We start from the raw sequence: 19,688 nt of genomic DNA, 5'->3' as shown, positions 1-19,688 counted from the left end.
TCCTGCAGGACATCCTCAGAATCTTGCACGCCGTCTTTCTCGCTTGCAGAGTTTCTCACAGCACAGGCTCGCTTTCTTCCCGTCACGCTCACCCTGGAGCACCTCTCAGTCTCTTACACAGCGTCACACTCGGGGCCTCTGTCGCCAGAGTCTCCCTCTCAGTCTCTCGCACACTCCTGGAACCACCCTCACACGCTCAGAGAATCACCCTCAGGCTCTGGGTTTCACACACACAGCCTCCCGCTAGTCTGGGGGGGGGGGGGGTGCCTCACGCACACCGAGTCTCCTTCACACCAAAGTCTCTCCCGTACTGTCAGCATCATCTCACACACACTCGGCGTCATCTTCTCACTCAGGGTCTTTCTTTCACACTCACAGTCACCCTCAGACTCACGGGGGTCGCTCACACACACACACACACTCACACAGACACAGTCTGACACGCTCAGTCTTACACTCAGGGTTCCCCCACACTCCTGGAGCCACCCTCACGCTCGCGGTCCCTCTTACACGCACAGCGTCACCCTCTGGCACGCTCTCACCGCGGCGTCTCTCACGTGCCGCTCGCCCGCCCGCCCCGCGCCGGGGTTGGCGGGCCTGAATTCCGCACGCGGCGACTGCGGCGGCGCGGAGAATTCGGCCTCCAGGACGCGGCCCCCGGCCCCGGCCCCGCGTCCCCCGCGCGCCCGCCCGCGGCCCGTTACCTCGCGGTAGCCAAGCGCCGACAGGATGCTCAGTAGCTCGACCGCCACGGCCGCCCGGGCCGCTGAGGCCCCGCCCCCGCCACGTCACGCGCCGCCGGATCGCGACAGCGCGCGCCGCGTCGGGACAGGACGCCTAGTTCCGTGCTGAGTCCGCAGGCGGCGGCACCTCTGGGCCTGGGGGGCATCGCGGCGGCCCCAGGGATCAGAAGGCCCTGCTCGGTGTGCCGTCCCAACGTCTGCGTGCACTTGGCTGCCTGTCCCCAGGCGGGCCGTGACCTGGGCCCAACCACCCTCCCTCTAAATGGCCCCCGCAGCCCGTTCCTTTATGGCTGTTGGCCATACAGCTTACACAAGTTGCGCTAGATAGCCTTCATACCTCGTTCTCAGCCAACCCCTCCGCTACGCACCCTAGGAAGACACAGACCCAAGACGTTTTCTCCCAAACTCCTAGCTCAGCCCAGCTCCCGTCCATCGAACCGTCAGCAAACACATGGACACTAACTGGCTTCTGTAACCAACCCCCCGCCTCCCTAGGGCTCAGGCTGGGGGACATTTTTTGATCCTTATCTTGTCTGACCCTACTGACACTCTCTTGGGGGAGCTGCACCCTCCTATCCTCTTCCTCTACCTCGGCTGCTGCTTCACCATCTCCTTCTAGGGGTCCTTTCCTTCTGGTAGCTCTGGGGCTCTTCTAGGGTCTCTCTGACCTCTTGGACAGCTGAGCCTTCCCCCTTAGCTTCCTGTCCACAACCTCAAGCCATAGCTCTCTCCTGGGCCATAGAGTCATTTCCCACAGACACGTGTTTACACCTGCACATCCTATAGTTTGAGACTGACTATACCCAATCTCCTGCTCTGCATCACCCAATGACGCAGCCAGAGATGGGCAGCACCCTGGAAGCTTCCTCCTCCTGCCCCCCAAAGACCTGCAGGTTTTCTCATGGTTTTCTTCTCCCCAGTTATAGTAGCCTCCCAATCCCTACCCTCCTCCCTCTAACCCATCCCCATAGGGTAGGGATTGCTCCTAAAATACACATGGGAATGACTGTATCTCCTCTGCCTAAAAACACTTCCATTCTCTTATAGACCTGAGACAGTGATCCTTGAAGGACCCTCATTGCTACTGCCCTCCTTGTGCTCTCTGCTTGGAATACCGTCCTTTAGTGTGAATGAGAGTATGTGCATATTTGGAGTCTTTAGAATCTGACCCTTTGTCCCCTGGATCCATTCCTTCTGCTTCTCTGGCCAGGCAAAGTAAGAACTCTGCTCATATGTGTCACTCGGTGGCAGCCAGTCCACTTACCCTTGCAACAGCCACATACATGACCTGCCAGCATCCAGATCTCTGGCTCTGCTCACACCCAGTTATAACAACCCACCATCTGAAAGCCCATTATGCACCAAACACCGAATTGGATGTTCTCCAGCACTGTCAGTGTTCCTCAGGACCACCCTGCAGGATACATTTATTCGGCCCCATTCTGCAGATAAGCAAGCTGAGGCTCAGAAAAGTTGGGAGACTCCGTATGTAGTAGCCTGGAGCTGGTAGAACTCAGATTTGGACCCCAGTAGCGTGAACTATAGCCTGCTATGACTCCATGCCCTCTCTCGGCAGCTGTGAAATCGAACATGGCAGTGGGGCTGAAACAGGTCAGGGGTGAGTAGGCAGCTGTAAGGCCACCACAAGGGGGAGTAGGGGATGGTGGCTGTCAGGGCAGAGCTGGGAGTCAGGCTGGGCAGGACCTGGAGGTAAGGACCTTTTGTGTTGTCATCCTTTCACCAAGGCCAGCAATTACAGCTGGACCTGTGTATCCCTTGGCACCCTCCCCCTCTTTGGGCCACATTTCTTCCAGGTTTTGCCAATAAATAGTGCTGTGAGAGGGTTCAGAGTGCCCTCTAGTGGCCCAGGGTGTATTGAAGCCTGAAGCCCAGGCTGGCCCAGGGCAGGAACTGGGGCTCTCACCACCCCACTGCCGCCAACCCCCACTCTGGGCTCTGCACCATAGAATTAAGGCTTGGATGCCATCCCTATGCATGTTTCCCTGTCTCCAGCTCTGTTTCTCTGTCTTTATCCATCTCCACTTGGTTCCCAGTGTTGTTCCTTGTCTCTGTCCACACCTAGTCTCAGCCTAGTCTCTCCTCTTCTGTCAGTGTCTGTCCCCAGAGAGGGACAGACAGTGGGCAAACTGAAGAAACAAAGAAGAAGGATGGCATCCTAAAAAGAACTCTAGGGTCAAAAGACACTGAGACCTGAAAGATGAGAGAGGACAAAAAGGCTGGGAACGAGAGTCCAGCCAGGATGACCTGCAGGATCGTCCTCAGCCCCCAGCTGTGGGGTAGCATGTGGGGTTTATACACCAAGCAGGAGTAGAGGGAGGCAGGACGCTACCACTCTAGGGTCTTCACCCCTCCACCCCTCCATTACCTCCCTCTTTTCATGCTCAGAAGAGACTCTAAGCCAGGGCACTTTACAGCATCCAGAGTATTTTTATTGCCAGAATCAAGGTACAGCCTGCTCAGAGCCCCAGTACGGAGCACACCACTCAGGAATAAAAGGAGAGAGATGCTGGGTATGTTCACAATACAAAAAAATCCAGCTCCACAGAAATCTTGTGGGAGAGCAGCACAGTCCAGCCTGACTGTGGCTCTGGGGTCCCATCCTAGAGGTTAGACTCAAGTCTTGGCCTAGAGCCATTGACCACTTGGAGATCACTGCCACCAAGGCAGATCCAGATTCTGCATCCCTGCTATTATAGGGAGATCCATGCAGCACCTCTGGAAAGGAAGGAAATTACCAGGGGAGCCCCAGGGCACCTGGCTCTTTCAGGGGCGACTCAAGCTTCTGGGTTAGTCTCTGCAGACTAAACACCACTGAGCTGCCTGGTGGGAGTAGGTGCTGGGCAAAGTGGGAAAGAGTCCTACCTCCTCTCAGCTTTGCACCAGCCCACACGGGTGCTAGAAAAACCCTAGGGCTGGGTGGCAACGTGGTGGTGGATTTAGCAGGGATACCCCGAGCTGCCTTAGCTGCTTCCTTGAGTTCTCTTTCTTCATGAATACCTAAAAGGCCATGGCACTGGCCCTGCTCTCATCCTTGAACCACACTCCCAGAGGGAAGGGAGCCAGCATCAATACTGTGGGTAACAGCCCAACCACAGGAGTCAAGGCTCCTGGAACGCAGCCCCCAAGAACTAGAGGGCCATATGCTGCCCAATCCTGAGCTAGGCTGTTCTTGGAGGTGAGGGAGGTAGGAGTGAATGTCCCAGGACCTGGGAACCATGGAGAACACAACTCGCCCCTGCCTGCAGGAGGAACCAGGCTGCCTCCAGAAAGCCACAGTCAAGCTGCTGAGCAACTAGGCCACAGGGAAGCCAGCAGCTCCAGCCACCCACAGCCACTAGCAAGCCTACCTGTGGCCAGTGTGTGGGAAGGATCCCCTAGGGACCAGACCATCCCGGGGATCTTTAGGGACAGGAACCACACCTCAGTAATATCCCCCACAGGAAGGCTAAGGGGCCAGGGCCCAGGGGGTAAATGTGAAAAGGCCACAGGGGTAGGAGAAACAAATGACCCCTCAGTCCAGGATTGAGGCCAGGTGCCAGCCAGTCCACCTGCGGAGCCAGTCCTGAGGTCACAGCAATTCCATCAGCAGCAGCAGCAGCAGCAGCATTCTTTTCAGCAAGGATCCCTCAAGTGAGTCCAGACTATTTCTTCTTTCCTCACATCCACAGAGGAAAGGATAAGAAACAGCATTTCCCAATGGCAGATATTTCACAACCCCAGACTGAGGACATTAGACAGTCAGTCACAAACTGCTAACCTCACGGGCCACGGTAGCCAAGAGAAGCAGGTGTGGCCACGCCATCCCACAGCCCTGCCTGGCACAGGAATCAGGGCCCAAGAAGCACACGTTTCAGATAGGCGAGGGTAGTGGCGTTGGCCAGCATCTCGATGTGCTCGCTGCCCGGGAGCGCGTGCAGTGACACTTGGTGCTCCTGGCGGCTGCGCCAGGCCTGGCACTGCAGGGCGCTCTGCAAGTTCACAGTGCCGTCGCCATCACCAAAGCAGATTTTGGGATCACGGTCTGGGAAGCTCTCATAGTAGAAGGAGTCTGGCGTGGGGACACCAGTGCCATAGAGGCAGTGCAGCGGCACGCCAGGGGGCACTGTGGCTTCGACCAGCCCCTCCGTGTCCTGCCGCATGAGCCATCCATCTTTGAAGCCAATGTCCTGGAAGAACTGGCGGTAGTCCCGCAGCGTGTAGTTGGCTGTGGGTGTACGCACGAAGATCTTCTCAGGGGACCAGGTATAGTTGTAGGGCAGCAGCCAGCTGGTGGAGACGGCAGACCGCTGCTGCTCCCGAATCTTCAGGGGCCCAATGACCGGGATCCGATTGTTGTCTCCTGCAGGGAGACAGCTTTCTCAGTCTGTGCTCAGGACAAGCTGGCAGGGCAGCACGGTCCCCACCAGGCCCCCCGCTGGGCCCCAGTCAGGGGCCCAGTCAGCACTCCAGCACCTCTACACTGTCGTCCTCATTATAACTCCCCCACGGTTCCCTTTATTTTTGCTCTATCTGGGAAGCACACCGCCATGACTTGTTTCTTTCCTTCTGCATTTCCTCACCAGAGGTTTAGGCAGCACATACCCACAAGGTGATTCATTGTGTAAACAGTACCCTCCTCTGAGCATTTGTTACCAGGCTTGTGGGCACTGACCTTGTGGAAGGTGAATCAGCAGGCTGTCAGCCCAGGGACACATTCATCTTTCTCTTTTCTTACACTGAGTTACAAAAACATTTTTCTTTTCCTAGGCTCAGACCTGCAGCCAGCCAGCCCTGGTCGTACCCCACTCTCCTACATGTCACTGACCTGGGCAGCCAGGCCTTCGGGAGACACAGCAGGAGGGGAGGCTGCAGGCAGAGCGAGGGTCCTTCTCACACAGGAATGCCAACAACACAGAGCCAGGGAGGCCTCTGAGGAGTGAGCCAGAACTTGGAAACAGGGGCCCTCTGACCTATTCAGGACCCTGGCCATCCATCAACCCACCTTCTGACTGACCAACAGACTTTCAGCTCTGCCTTGTGAGATCTGGCTGTAGGACCCCTGAGGAAAGGAAAGCCCCTAGCTAGGGGCCCATGACTACCACCCCACCCCCTACCCTACCCCTGATCCAGACTGCCGGGACCTGACAGAACAGTTTCCCAGAATCTGAGGCAGAGATCTAAGGAGACTCACAGGGAAGCTCTGAAAGGCTGAGACCTGAACCTCACCACGGTTCCCTGTCTCAAATTCACGCGGGCCCACATCTGTCCTTTTAGGTCCAGGTTGGACAGAGTAGATGGCTGTCATGAGTCCTTGTTATATCCGGACTCGTTGTCCAGCCAATCCAAGGTCACTACCGGGAGAGGCACTGTGTCTGACCTGATTGCAACCATCAGTTGTCCAGCAAGTAGGTCAGGCAGTGTTGATGACATGAGGAAGAAAGTTCCTCAGACGCTTGGCATAGTGGCTCGTGGCTCCTAAAATGAGGGGCCACGGGTTCAGTCCCAGTCCTAGCAGAGGGAGGAAAGCCCCATGGCTATAGCTGGCAGGCTCTGATAGCCCTGAAAAGGCAGGTGGATTGGGGAGAAACAGGGAAGGAGGTGACTTTGCCAACTGCCAGGCAAGCAGACCCAAAGAAATCTGCACCTGCTTCCTCCCTGTGTTACACACAAAGGCTCCCCGCTGCCACAGATGGACGTATGACTCATAAACAGGAAACTGGAGTCCAACCTTCCTTCCCTGGGGCAAAGGTGGGCATGAAGAAGGAAAGATGAGGGTAAGAGAAAGGGAGAAGGCTCCCTCAAAGAACTTTGGGTCAAACCAAGTTAGGCCAGCCAGGCCAGAGCATAGTGTACGTGTGTACACCTGTGCACAAGCAAATACCTGAGTGACCGACAGTTGTGCCACTCCGTGTACATGCCGCAAAAAAACTTACACAGATAACAAGAGCCATCCACTAGAGAGATGAAATTAATTAATGATAGATCCTCTTTTGGAAAAGGAGGTGTTTAAAAAAGCATCCCACTCTGGAGAAGAGACATGAGGGTGGCCCAGGAGGACACTGTAGAAGGAAAGAGAGGGCACCATCCCTGACATCAGCCCCCCAAACTGGGTCAGGCAGGGTCTTACCTGAGGCCAGGACACGCAAAGTCTTGGCCACGCCCCCCCAGGGCGCACCCAGTGCCACAAAGGCACGGATATACTTGTTCTTCCAGGCCTGTGGCTGCCGCTGCAGAAAGTAGAGTGTGTACATGTTGCCCATGCTGTGGGCAACCAGCACCACAGGGCCCCCATACAGCTGATGCATCTCCTCGATCATCTCCCGGAGAGCCAGGAAGTAGGGCCCGTTTTCATCTGTAGGCCAGAGCCAGGCGGTGGTCAGGAAGGAAGGGTCCTGGGGCCTGAACCATTGAATGTTTTTCAGGCCAGATCCAGGACTAGGCGGGTGGGGAAAATGCTAAAATCCAACTGGGAGTGGTCTGGTTTTCCCTCCTTTTCCAGGAAAGGAGGAAATGTAGGAGGTCCTTTCCCCCTCCTCAGCCTCATTATCTCTCCCCAGGGCTCAGAGGCCCAGAAATCCTAGGGTGAGGGGTGGAGAAGGACAGGACAGATTGACCAGTGGTGGTAGCTGTGACTGCTAGGCTAGACACCAGAGGCCCTGGGGGACAGGGGAGAGCCCAGGGCCCCTGGGGGCTGTGACCTCCTCGTCCCCACCTCCTAAGACCTCAGAGAGGAAGCAAGAGTGACCACTTACTTGGGGCTCGGCGCCAGTCGTAGGGGGCCCCCCGGACATCCTCACCCCGTGTGTAGCCCCAGCCCACAAGACTCTCTACCATGGTATGGAAATAGGAACCTGTAGACAGAAATGTATGAGAATTGTAGAAAGGACAGCCAGTGCCAGCCACCCACACCACACCCAACAAGGAGACTGTGACATCTAATGTAGGAAGATCCCTGAAGGAGTGCTATAAGGCTCTGTGCCTACACTGATTAGAGACAGTTTACAGGCTCATTTCAAACTAATAGCATTCCTCCCACTCTAGGAATACAGAACTTCCAGCCCCATTCCCTGGAGGGCATGAGGAAGGGCTACATACCCACACTGCTTCTGCTGGGGTCCAGGAACTCCAGTGAGAAAGTCTCCCCAAAGCCAGGAACACGCACATCTACACCATCTGGAAACTGCGTGGCCCGGGATGTTCTGTTGTAAACCAGCCTGTCGGGGGTGGGGGTGGGGATATTGAGCTGGTGATCCAGAGATGACACTGAACATAGTGTGTCCTAATACTTCCCTGTATCCTAAGCCACACTCCCTTACTATTCTCATGTCTGATAAGAAGTATATAAAAAGTAACAAACTTTATAAAGCACAAATCAGAGTAACAAAGTCCAACAGAGGACCCCGAACAAGACTCATTCCAAAGATTAAACCCAGGGCCCCTGTCAAGGCAATATTTTCTTCTCCTCAATGTCATCAACCTCAGAATGCAGGTCTTGGATTTGGTTGGAAAAGGGAAGTACCAGGCCTGGCTCTGCCATCAACATCATGCTTGACCCAAAAGGCAGGTAGCCTAATCTTACAGGCTCCCATTCCCCATCTCCATGGATTTAGCTCCTACCACCCACCACAATACATCACAGGGCAAAGGAGATGGTAAGTGCAGCATACAGACCCAAACAGAGAAACCACCACCTTAGGGCCTGAACACCTGTGACTGTTGTGTGGGTGGGTGGGCAAGGTCTGGAAAAATGATGGGACAGGGTGGTGGGAGACAGAAGGAAAGCTTTGTACTAGGCCAGGAACTTGGTTCTGGCCTCCCTGATACCAAGGAGGCAAATGTGCCCAAGAAAACACAGGTGGCTAGACCTGAAGTCCTTGGTGGTCCTGAGTCCTAATCCCCATAAGATCAGCCACAGAAAGCTGACCAAGATACCCAATATAGACCTAAATAATAGGTCTGGGGGGCCCACTTTCTCTAAGGTGATGTGTAGATTATCCCTACAGAAAAGGGTTGAAAACTTTCTACAAGGACAAAGCAGCTCTGTGCCAGATGAAAGTCTAAACAAGTCAGATGTCCCATGAAGGTGGACAAGCCACTCTCAGTATCAGCCTGCACCTCCGATTGGCAGTACCTGAGACCACGTCTCTGGTGTAAAAATAGAATTGCAGATCAACAGCCCAGAAATAACCCTGATCACATACAAAAGAGGAAAGAGTCAACAAAGCAGGCATCAGAAACAACAGGGAAAGGTAAGCCACCTGAAGAACTAACTAATATATCTCCAGAAAAAAATTTTTAATTTGTGAGACTCCATTCAGCTCAAACATTTACTGAGCACCAATTTGTTCCTGGTTCTACCGCTATAAAGATAAACGAAATATACCTTCTTTCTCTGCCCCTCTGCTGCTTGCACTCTGTCTCTGTCTCTCTCTCTCAAAAATAAGTAAACATTAAAAAAAAAAAAGATAAAAGAGATATGCAACCTCTGCCTTCAGTGAGCTGTCTTAGCTCGGGGTCACATAATTCTGGGTTCAAATCTTGATTCTGCCACTCATTAGCTGAGTGACCCTAGGCAACTTTGTAACCTTTTTGAGCTTCCAGGTTTCCTCATCTGTAAACAAGGTTGAAAAAAGTACCTGTTTCATAGGGTTGCTGTAAGACTAAATGAAAGAAAGTATGTAGCACAGGCTGTGCCTATATTCAATAAGTGATAATTTTCAATACAGTATTATTTTATTATCAGGGAAACATCCTTGGAAACAAAGTTTGGCAACTGATAAGGATTAAAGGGAATAGACATGTGGCAAGGAAGAAGGAAAGGTTAAGAGTTCTGGGGGAGTGGCAGGGGAAACTTTACAGAGGGACCAAGCTCAGGTTTTAAAGGGTGAATGGGGGGCAACTGGGTGGCTCAGTCGGTTAAGTGTCTGACTTCAGCTCAGGTCATGATCTCAAAGTTTGTGAGTTCGAGCCCCATTTCGGGGTCTGTGCTGACAGTGCAGAACCTGCTTGGATCCTCTGTCTCTGTCTCTCTCTCTCTCTCTCTCTCTCTCTCTCTCTGTCCCTCCCCTGCTCACTCTCTCCTTCTCTCTCTTAAAAACAAATAAACATTAAAAAAAAAATTAAAGAGTGAAAGGAGGGAATTTATCAGGCAAAGGGTATAGAGCTAGATTCCAGGCTGAAAGTATAAAGACATGGAGACATAGTATGTCCCAGGAGGAACAAGAAGTTGAGGGGCCAGTGAGTGGTCAACTCAGAAGCAAGGGAAGGGATGGAGGCCACGTTGAGGCTATGAATAGGGGCCGAAGCATAGAATCCACATGTAAGGGGGTGCCTGGCTGGCTCAGTCAGTAGAGCATGCAACTTTTATATCAAGGTTGTGAGTTTGAGCCCTACGTTGGATGTAGAGATTATTTAAAAATAAAATCTTCTGGGATGCCTGGGTGGCTCAGTTGGTTGTGTGTCCAGCTTCGGCTCCGGTCTTGATCTCACAGTTCATGGGTTCAGGCCCCACATCGGGCTCTCTGCTGTCAGCACAGAGACTGTTTTGGATCCTCTGTCCCCGCCCCCCCACCTCTCTCAGCTCTTTCCCTGCTCACTCTCTCAAAAATAATAAATAAAAAAAATAAGTAAATAAAAAAAAAATAAGTAAAATGGGGCGCCTGGGTGGCGTCGGTGAAGTCGGTTAAGCGTCCGACTTCAGCCAGGTCACGATCTCGCGGTCCGTGGGTTCAAGCCCCGCGTCAGGCTCTGGGCTGACGGCTCGGAGCCTGGAGCCTGTTTCCGATTCTGTGTCTCCCTCTCTCTCTGCCCCTCCCCCGTTCATGCTCTGTCTCTCTCTGTCCCAAAAATAAATGAAAAAAAAAATTAAAAAAAAAAAATAAGTAAAATCTTCTGGCCAACTAATCTTTGACAAAGCAGGAAAGAATATCCAATGGAATAAAGACAGTCTCTTCAGCAAAAGGTGCTGGGAAAACTGGACAGCGACATGCAGAAAAATGAACCTGGACCACTTTCTTATACCATACATAAAAATAAACTCAAAGTGGATGAAAGACCTAAATGTAAGACAGGAAGCCATCAAAATCCTAAAGGAGAAAGCAGGTAAAAACCTCTCTGACCTTGGCCACAGCAACATCTTACTCAACACCTCTCCAGAGGCAAGGGAAACAAAATCAAAAATGAACTATTGGTACCTCATCGAAACAAAAAGCTTCTGCACAGCAAAGGAAACAATCAGAAAGACTAAAAGGCAACTGACAGAATGGGAGAAGATATTTGCAAATGACATATCAGATTAAGGGTGAATATCCAAAATCTATACAGAACCTATCAAACTCAACACTCAAAAAACAAATAATCCAGTGAAGAAATGGGCAAGACATGAATAGACACTTCTCCAAAGAAGACACCCAGATGGCTGACAGATACATGAAAAAATGCTCAACATCATCATCATCCGGGAAATACAAATCAAAACCACAATGAGATACCACTTCACACCTGTCACAATGGCTAACATTAACAACTGAGGCAACAACGAATGTTGATGTGGATGCAGAGAAAGAGGATCTCTTTTGCACTGCTGTGGGAATGCAAACTGGTGCAGTCACTCCGGAAACAGTATGGAGGTTCCTCAAAAAATTAAAAATAGAACTACCTTATGACCCAGCAGTTGCGCTACAAGGTATTTATCCCAGGGATACAGGTGTGCTGTTTCGAAGGGGCACGTGCACCCCAATGTTTATAGCAGTGCTATTCACAATAGTCAAAGTATGGAAACAGCCCAAATGTCCATCGATGGATGAATGGATAAAGGAGAATTGGTGAGTATATATACAATGGAGTATTATCAGCAATCAAAAAGAATGAAATCTTGCCATTTGCAACTATGTGCATGGAACTAGAGAGTATTATGCTAAGTGAAGTTAGTCAGTTAGAGAAAGACAAATATCATATGACTTCACTCATATGAGGAATTTAAGATACAAAACAGATGAACATAAGGGAAGAGAAGCAAAAATAATATAAAAACAGGGAGGGGGACAAAACATAAGAGACTCTTAAATACAGAGAACAGAGGGTTACTGGAGGGGTTGTGGGAGGGGGGATGGGCTAAATGGGTAAGGGGCATTAAGGAATCTACTCCTGAAATCATTGGTGCACTATATGCTAACTAACTTGGATGGAAATTTAAAAATCAATCAGTCAGTTAATTAATTAATTAAAATCTTAAAAAAAAAAAAAAGAATCCATGCATAGGGTGTAAAGCACAAGGCATGAACTAGACAGAGTAGAGCCAAGAGCTGCAAGAAAGGGAGGAAGAAAGTTCTGTCTCCGAGAGTGCAGAGGTGGTGCTGACTAGACAGGGGAAATGAGAAGGGCAAGAGGTCAGTGACCTCAGGGTCTGTTGAAGCAGGGATGAGACAGAAATAGGTTCTAGAAATTTCTTTAGGCTCGGTGAGCAGCACCCCATCTGTGCCCCAGCCCCCACCTGATGTTGTCGATCCAGCAGTCAATGATGACAGGTAGCAGCAGCTCGAGGTTCAGCCAGAGGGTGAAGTAGCTGTCCGTCCTCTTGGAGCAGAGGTAGTGTACGACCGTTGGCTTGTCCAGCTTTGCCTCCAGCTGGTTGCCCAAATCACCAGGCACTGCAGGGGGACACAGAACAGTCATGAGGCCCTGGACCGGCAGGCTGGAGATCCTTGAGACTTGAACCCAAAGGCCTCCTACTATAGCTGTCCCAGGCTACAGAGTAGGCCCTTGTTTATTCAAAGGAAAGGCAAACAGGACAAAGCACTGGGCCACTTAACTAGCCAAAACTGAATCCAGAGAAGGCACTCTAGGACAGGCTTGTGGATGAGGGTGGCAATGAACAGAAACACAGTTGAGAGAAGTTCATAATGGTACCTGCCAACCTCTTGAGAGCCCCCCCAGTAATCTTCCAGAGGGCAGATCATCTGGAGGGCCCTAGGCTCTCAGCACACCTGGACCCTGTGTCAGAGATGGCTACCCTGAAACAACACAACAGTCCAGCCACAGCCAGGTAGGGGAGGGTGTGACAAGGCCCAAGGATAACTTCTCTCTGCCCAAGCCAGTCTCGTCAGTCTATACACACAGAGCCCTCAGGCCCTTGTGACACTCAAACCCATCCCCATGGCTTCATCACCCAACATTCAAGGCCCTTCCCAGAATATTGTTCCCATTGACCTTTCAGGCCTCACTTGGTTCTACATGCCATGCTCTTGCATCTTCCAAGCATATCACCATTTAGGATCCATGATCACTGAGCGAACCATCAGCTCTTGGCTCTCCTGGGCATTCTTTGGGTTCTACAAACCTAGCCCTGCACAGGGCATGCCCTCCCTTTGCATCATCTCACAGTGTCCTCAGGACAACCATGAGATGCAGTTTACCTCCCTTAACCTCCAGTTCACCTGCGTTCACCTCCCTTAACAACACAGATGCAGAAATGGGGAGTCCTCAGCATGACAGTGCAGAGACCTTGGTCACTGTCTCCAGCAAAGAGGAAATGGCTAAAGGAGGAAGTCACCAGATTTGCTGTGCCTGAATGCTCTTTGTCCTGGATAGGCTGTGTGGCCTCTAAAAATAGCAGTGGTCATTTCCTAAGCCCCTTTTTGCCTAAAACTAGGACAAAAGACATCCATATAACTTTCACCTCAAATAACTCTGGGAGAGAACATCCTTACTATGCTCACTTTACAGATGAGGAGACTGAGGTTGGGGTAGATATGACTTGTTACAGTCCTCCACCAGCCCAAAGTCTTCTGTATCACTTCTTTGGTCTCTACCACCAATTTGGGTCTCACTCATAGAAGGTGGTCACCCTTGGAGGCTGATCCTCTGATGGTCCCTGCTGTGTGTCCAGGAACAGCTCCTCCACTGCCCACCATGGGGTTTCCCAGGATTAATGCCAACAGCTTCACTCTCTGAGAAGCTGGGCAGATTAGGATTCTGTGACTCTGGCTGTGGCGTAAGGCTCCTCTGCTGTGACCTAGGATAAGCAAGAACTGAACTGAATGAATTGAGTATAGTTAGCATCAATCCAAGCAAAAAGGCTGCCACACATCAGGGACCCCATCAGGGACCACACATTTCCCGATGTCATACCCTTCATACTCAGAACTCCTTAGGCCTACCCGTGACTTCTTGTGTGCTTACAGGATAAAGTCTAGATGAGCCAACCAGTCACAAGCCCTGCACAATTCACTCCTCCCCTAACTCCATTCCAGACATCCTGGATTGCTTACCTCTCTCCCTCTGAGATGTAATTTCCTCTGCCTGGAACTCTCTCCTGGCCTCACCTATAGCCACATTCTCCAGGCAGCCTTCCCTAACTGGATTGGTAGACTCTTTGTGCTTACCCAATACAGACCTCATCTCTAGGGATCCCTGTAAACTTAGGGAACACAGGGCCTAGTCTGCCCAAATCCCATGGTGAACCTGAACCCAGCATCCCCCTGGAGTATTTCCTGGCCTAGAACTCATGGTGGGAACCCTCAGGGACCACATTGTCAGCCAACCCTACCCTTCTGTGATCTGCATCACCCCCATTAAAATACCCCCATCAGAAAGAACATGGGGGTCATGCTGCAGCACACGCAGCATGTGACATATACCTCAGCATGTCTCTGCCCTTATGAATCCTAGCTGGCCACCAACTCAATGCTTGAATGAGGCATCCAAGGCCCCCAAGACAGAGAAATCTCATCTCTGCCCACCACCACAAGGAAACACGGTATAATTACAGGGGCCAGGGCCAAGGGGTTGGCCAGGAAGGTCATCTAGACCCAACATAGCCCAGTCCAAATTGGTCTGGAAAGGGTAAGATGCTCCCTGACATCTGTTCATAGCCATTGTCCCAACCCTTACCTCTGTCTTTAGCCATCCTCAGATTCCCTTAGGCCTCCTCCCTCAGGCCAATGCCACTCATTTGGTAAGTTGGGGAGGGGGGTGTCTTGGTGGCAGGATAGGAGAGTCATTCTTTCCCCCAAAAGCTTCCTTTCAATAATGCCTCCTGAAACACATGGGGCTGGAAGAGTCGAGAGAGACAGCCTCCTAGCCATTCCCAAATCAACAATTGAGGACCCTGGAGACCAACTCCGAGAACACCCTCTCCCCCTGCCGACCCTCAGGAGTGGGGCCAAAGGATCTCGGTCTCTCCAGCTAAAAAATGGACATAAAGCGAGGCAAAGCTTGGGACTGACGTAGATAGCAATACTGATAGACAACAGAACAGCAGCCCTCCCATTTACCCCATATTCTACAGGGGAAGGTGAAGAGAGGTTGACCACACCCGCGCCCAGCATGGCGAGAGGTGGACGGACCGAACCAGGTGACAAGACAGTCATATGCTCCCCCACTCCACGCTTAGAGCACAGCAGATCTGGAAGACGGCTCCGCCCGCACCCCGTCCTGCCGGATGCACGAGCAAACCGACCCACGACTGTACGCGCTCCTCACCCAGCACCACAGGAGGGGGACGTCCGACTGGGAGCGCCGGGTCTACGAGCAGCAGGAGGAACAGGAGGCCACCCAGGAGCAGCGCCGCAGAGTAGGGACAGAGGCGAAGACCCATTGCGTGCCACGGCCGCTACAGGTCCAAGGTGCGGATTCAGCGCCCTGGGGGGGCGCCTAGGCCGGGGCGGCGGCGACGAGCTTAACCCCCCCGCCCGCAGTAGACCACAGCCGCCGGGCCAATCAGGATCCATCTTCCCCAAACGGCCTGCCAATAGGAACTCGCCGCCAGACACGTCCCTCCCGTTTGGAGCTCGCTGCCTCGCCCCTGCGGATCCCCTGCCAGCTCCTTGGACCTTGCTGCGCGCCGAGCGCATCGATCGATCCGGGCTCAGCCTGGTTTCTCTGCCGAGTCCCCGACCGGTCGCACCCAACTCGCCGCTGCTGGAGACCCAGCACAGCTTTGAGTGTCCACAATCCACGCTGCGCAGCCCGATTCCTGGTGCGTCCCTGCTTTGGGATCTGGAACGGGCTGGGCCGAGGGAGGATTCAGGGTCCAGTGCTTGCAGCTGCTGAGAAACCCTGGTCAGAGCAAGAAGAAGGGGAGAAGTGAGTCTCGGAAAGTTCTTGGGCCTTAGGGGACCGGGAGCTGACCAGGACCTTTGTGCAAACCCTACACCGATTCTACACACCCTGTTCCGATGTCACCTGGGTTCAGGCAACGGGTTCAGGGACCCCCCTGCGTCTGTCCAGGGTGTAGGAAGAGGGGCAGGACAGGTCGAGGCTAGGTCAATGTGTTTCGTTTCCGAGTGAGAGGGCTCCCCTCCTGTTTTAGTTGCGCGCAGTATGGAGCCACAACATCAGACTGAGCGGTACTCGCGCCCAGTTGAAAGTGGGTTTGAACCTCAACCTTGCACCATGGCCCATCAGCAAATTTCCCAGCAGAGCAGGGCAGGGACTTCGGAGTCCACCTCCCATCCCAGGCAAACTGGGGATCCAGAGAGGGCAGAGGCTCCCTGCTAGAGGAATCAGAGTTGAACAGAGTGGGTAGATCCGAGGGCTGGCAATATGGCCAGCACCATGGGTCACCCTATGATAGGGAGACCAGCATGTTTGGAAACTGGAAGTCTTGATCCTCCACACACCTCTTCCTGAGGGTTAGACAACACCCTGATCATCCCCTGGCTGGTCTCAAGACCTCTAGCCCACCCATTCCTTCCTTCCTTCCTCTTGGTCAATGGCAACACTTTCTAGCCTTTCAGAGTGCTGCTAGTAGTCACCATTTTGGCCTGCCCTTCTGTGTTCTTGTAACATTGGTGGTTGGAGTACCTTACTTTTTTTTTTTTTAATGTTTTTAATTTATTTTTGAGAGAGAGATTGCACAAGTTGGACAGAGGGAGAAAAAGGGGAACAGAGGATCTGCAGCAGGCTCTGCGCTGACAGCAGTGAGCCCAATGTGGGGCTTGAACTCACAAACTGCGAAATCATAACCTGAGCTGAAGTCGGCGAACGGTGAAATCGTGACCTGAAGCGAAGGCGGATGCTCAATCAGCTAAGCCACCCAGGTGGCCCTAGAGTAGCTTACTCTTTTAAGGTCCACCTATCTCCCACCTCAGGCCCTGGCAAGGACCCAAAACTTCTGCCTCCCTCCATCCTAGAACCCAGAAGAGGGGTTGCCAAGGACCAATCTGTTGCAGGCCCACGGTGGGAGACCATAGAGATCATTTTGTCAGTACGAGGGACAGGCAAGAGTCCACGGCCAAGAGTTAAGTGAAGGGAGGGTAGGCATCAGGATGGCCTGGGTTGCTTTGGACTTTGGATAGTCTGAATGTCTTGTTAACCCAGCAGCCTCAGGTGACCATGGACCCTTCACAGGGTGGCCCTGTCCTCTGGAGCAGTTCCGTGGTGCCCCAGTCCCACAGGCCTTGCAGATGATAGGAACCATGGCCATCGGGGAGAGGATGTTAAGGCCTAGTCACAATGATCTGTGCTGGCACTGTGGAGAGGAGAGGAGTCAGAAGGTAAGGGTCTCCCTTTCTCACAATGACCCTGTCATCCACATGAACCTCCTAGCTGCAGAGCTGGGTTCATCCTGGACTCTAGATACTTCCCTGATTCTCAGACCCACAACCAGGTGGTCACCAAGTCTTGCCAGCTCTACCTTCCCAATGCCAAACTTTCACCGCCAAAGTAGCCTCCTTGCTGATATCCCAATTTATGCCCTTATTCCTATGGATTTCTCTCCCTGTGTCAGGTTGTCATCATTAAACATTAAATCAGGTCCATCACTGTCTGCGTAACCCCACACATAATCCTCCTACTGCATGCATCATATGCATCTCAGTCATAGTGAGTGAGGACCCTGCAGGGGACTCTGACCTTTTCCCCCAACTTCCACCTCCCCTCTCTCCCAGGTCCCTCATCTCCAGCTTCAATAGCTCGTTGGATCTATTCATCCTTGCGTAAGACAACTGAAAAATCCCTCAAGTTACGAATAGTTATTTGGGTAAAGATTTTTTTTTTTTTATGGCTTCAAAGGTTTGTTTTTTGCCTTACTGATACAGTATAAAAGGGGAAAGAATTCAGAAACTATTTCCTAAAGTAGATGAATGATACAAATGTTAGTGTGATGCTGTACACTTCAGTTTTATACAGCAAACTGTTCCAACTGTCAGCTTATGGGTGAGCTAGCAAGAAACATTACATGAATTAATTTTAAGATGTAAGCATATTTACACACTTGATTATTTAGTTTTGAAAATCTAGTGTTCTTTACCCCATGGCAGTCAAGACTGGGGCTTAATGCAAGATATTTCAGCATGCTTCACCATTTGCTTTTATGCATATGACAATAAATGCAGTTTTGAAAAAAAAAATAACCTCATTCTCCCTCAGGACTTCTGCACTTGTTGCATTGGGATCACTCTGCAGCCCCCATTTTGGGGGACTTAATTGAGCTCTGTATTTAGGTCTCAGCCCAGACATGACCATTGATTGACTCTGAAGCAGGCCCTACCTGGCTCCTATCAGAATATAATCACCGGAAGAGCAAGCCCCTCACCTGCCCATTACTGGGGCTATTGCCTTCTTTGGTTACTAGTTACCACCAGCACAGTCCCAGGCACACAGCAGGTGCTTAACATATATTTAATGAATGAGTGATACACCCCCTGCACCCCCCCCCCTCCCGCCACCGCTTTCTCTAACCCTTCCCCCTTCCAGGATATGGTCCTAGTGCCAGTCAGACCTGGAGGAGAGAAGGAACTGAGAGGTCCACAGGGCTGGATGTGAATTCTGGAAAATATTGGGAAAGAAGGATAATATTCCTGTGGAGAACACTCTGGGCAAAGGCCAGATGTGGGAATAAGCCCAGAGACTGGGGAGTCAGGTCAGGTGTGGTATCTTTCTCAGGAGAGAATCCAGCCAACAGCCTTTGCCTTTTCTCTTTTACTGGGCCCTTTGCATTCCCTCTTGCTCACCCAAGTTCCAAGCTCCCCTATCTGGACCAGGTGTGTGCCTGGGCTTAGGGCAACCCAACCAAGACCAGGGCTTCTGAGCTGAGCCCATTTGAAGGCCAACTGATTCTCCCTTAAAGCTCATGGCTCATGAGGCTCCTATTCTTCTGCTCCTAGTGCCTCTCTGAGGTCATGAGAGGCCAGACTCTGGGGCTCTGAACAGGGGCCCAGAACAGGGTGTCTAACCTGGCTTAGGCATCAAAGAATGTTGCCTGGAGGAAGAATTATTAGAGATGGGTTTTGAAGGATAAGAATTTGCCAGGAAAACAATAGGAGTAGGTAGGTGGGTGGTCCAGACAGGGAGCTTAGTATGTGCAGCAGCCTGAAGACCTGAACAATCACACTGTGTCTGGGGTACGTGGTGGGTGGGAGTGGAAGAGAGGTTGAGGGTTCTGAAAACCAAGCTTAACAACTTGGTGTATGTCCAGGAAGCCCGGAGCCACAAAGATGCTCAAGCTGGAGGGAGGCAGGATCAAGGGTCTTCCCTTTTCACTTCTCTCCCTAGGTGGAGCTCTCCAGTGGAAGATCCTCCTTCCAGCCTCAACACCTTGTTCAGGGGACAGAGTCAGTGCGCCCTCTGGTGGGTACTCAACAGCTATATGGCAAAGGCGCGTAGCTGGGAACCTGTATGGAGGGGCAATGCACTGGCTACCCTGGAGGCCCAGGAGATAAGATAGGGTAGTAGCGATTGACCCAATTGCCAGCCAAGGGGCTGCGGAGGGTGGGGATGGGTCTGAGCTTGGGAGTGTGGATCGCCTCTGTGGATACCACAAGGCACCCCAGTGTAGAATCCTTCCTAGAGGGGTGCCTGCCTGGCTCAGTCAGTAGAGCATGTGATTCTTGATCTGAGGTTGTGAGTTGCAGCCCCATTTTGAGTGTAGAGATTACTTAAAAATACAATCTTTAAAAAAAGGAATCGTCTCCGCAGTGGGATATTTTCTGGCTTGGGGGAGAG

The 19,688-nt window shown here is 51.9% G+C and overlaps 2 protein-coding genes across 11 annotated transcripts in view; both read right to left on the bottom strand.

The window, feature by feature from the left end:
* SLC7A6 (solute carrier family 7 member 6) overlaps nucleotides 1–860 on the bottom strand; it is a 36,138-nt gene extending 35,278 nt beyond the window's left edge. The window contains exon 1 of one of the 2 annotated variants that reach the window (XM_023245051.2): nucleotides 705–860. The gene's annotated coding sequence lies outside the window, so the exon portion shown is untranslated. Of the gene's footprint in view, nucleotides 1–516; nucleotides 541–704 lie in introns of those variants that run through there. The other variant, XM_023245053.2, reaches the window with a different exon arrangement.
* Nucleotides 861–3,171: 2,311 nt separating this feature from the next.
* Nucleotides 3,172–19,688, bottom strand: part of PLA2G15 (phospholipase A2 group XV) — a 20,031-nt gene continuing 3,514 nt past the window's right edge. Inside the window, exons 3-9 of one of the 9 annotated variants that reach the window (XM_045047074.1) lie at nucleotides 15,225–15,800; nucleotides 13,588–13,755; nucleotides 12,235–12,391; nucleotides 7,839–7,957; nucleotides 7,496–7,594; nucleotides 6,871–7,095; nucleotides 3,172–5,103 (exon numbers count right to left, since the gene is read on the bottom strand). In XM_045047074.1, coding sequence (XP_044903009.1) covers nucleotides 4,592–5,103; nucleotides 6,871–7,095; nucleotides 7,496–7,594; nucleotides 7,839–7,957; nucleotides 12,235–12,391; nucleotides 13,588–13,755; nucleotides 15,225–15,339 — 1,395 coding nt within the window. In that variant the 5' untranslated portion in view covers nucleotides 15,340–15,800 and the 3' untranslated portion in view covers nucleotides 3,172–4,591. Of the gene's footprint in view, nucleotides 5,104–6,870; nucleotides 7,096–7,495; nucleotides 7,595–7,838; nucleotides 7,958–12,234; nucleotides 12,392–13,450; nucleotides 13,483–13,570; nucleotides 13,756–14,633; nucleotides 15,176–15,224; nucleotides 15,801–19,688 lie in introns of those variants that run through there. The other 8 variants (XM_045047075.1, XM_045047076.1, XM_003998181.6 and 5 more) reach the window with 8 other exon arrangements.

Source organism: Felis catus, chromosome E2 (assembly GCF_018350175.1).
Source record: "Felis catus isolate Fca126 chromosome E2, F.catus_Fca126_mat1.0, whole genome shotgun sequence".
Lineage (NCBI taxonomy): Eukaryota > Metazoa > Chordata > Mammalia > Carnivora > Felidae > Felis > Felis catus.
The sequence above is the reverse complement of the archived record's forward strand: the minus strand, read 5'-3'. Positions and strand labels throughout refer to the sequence as shown.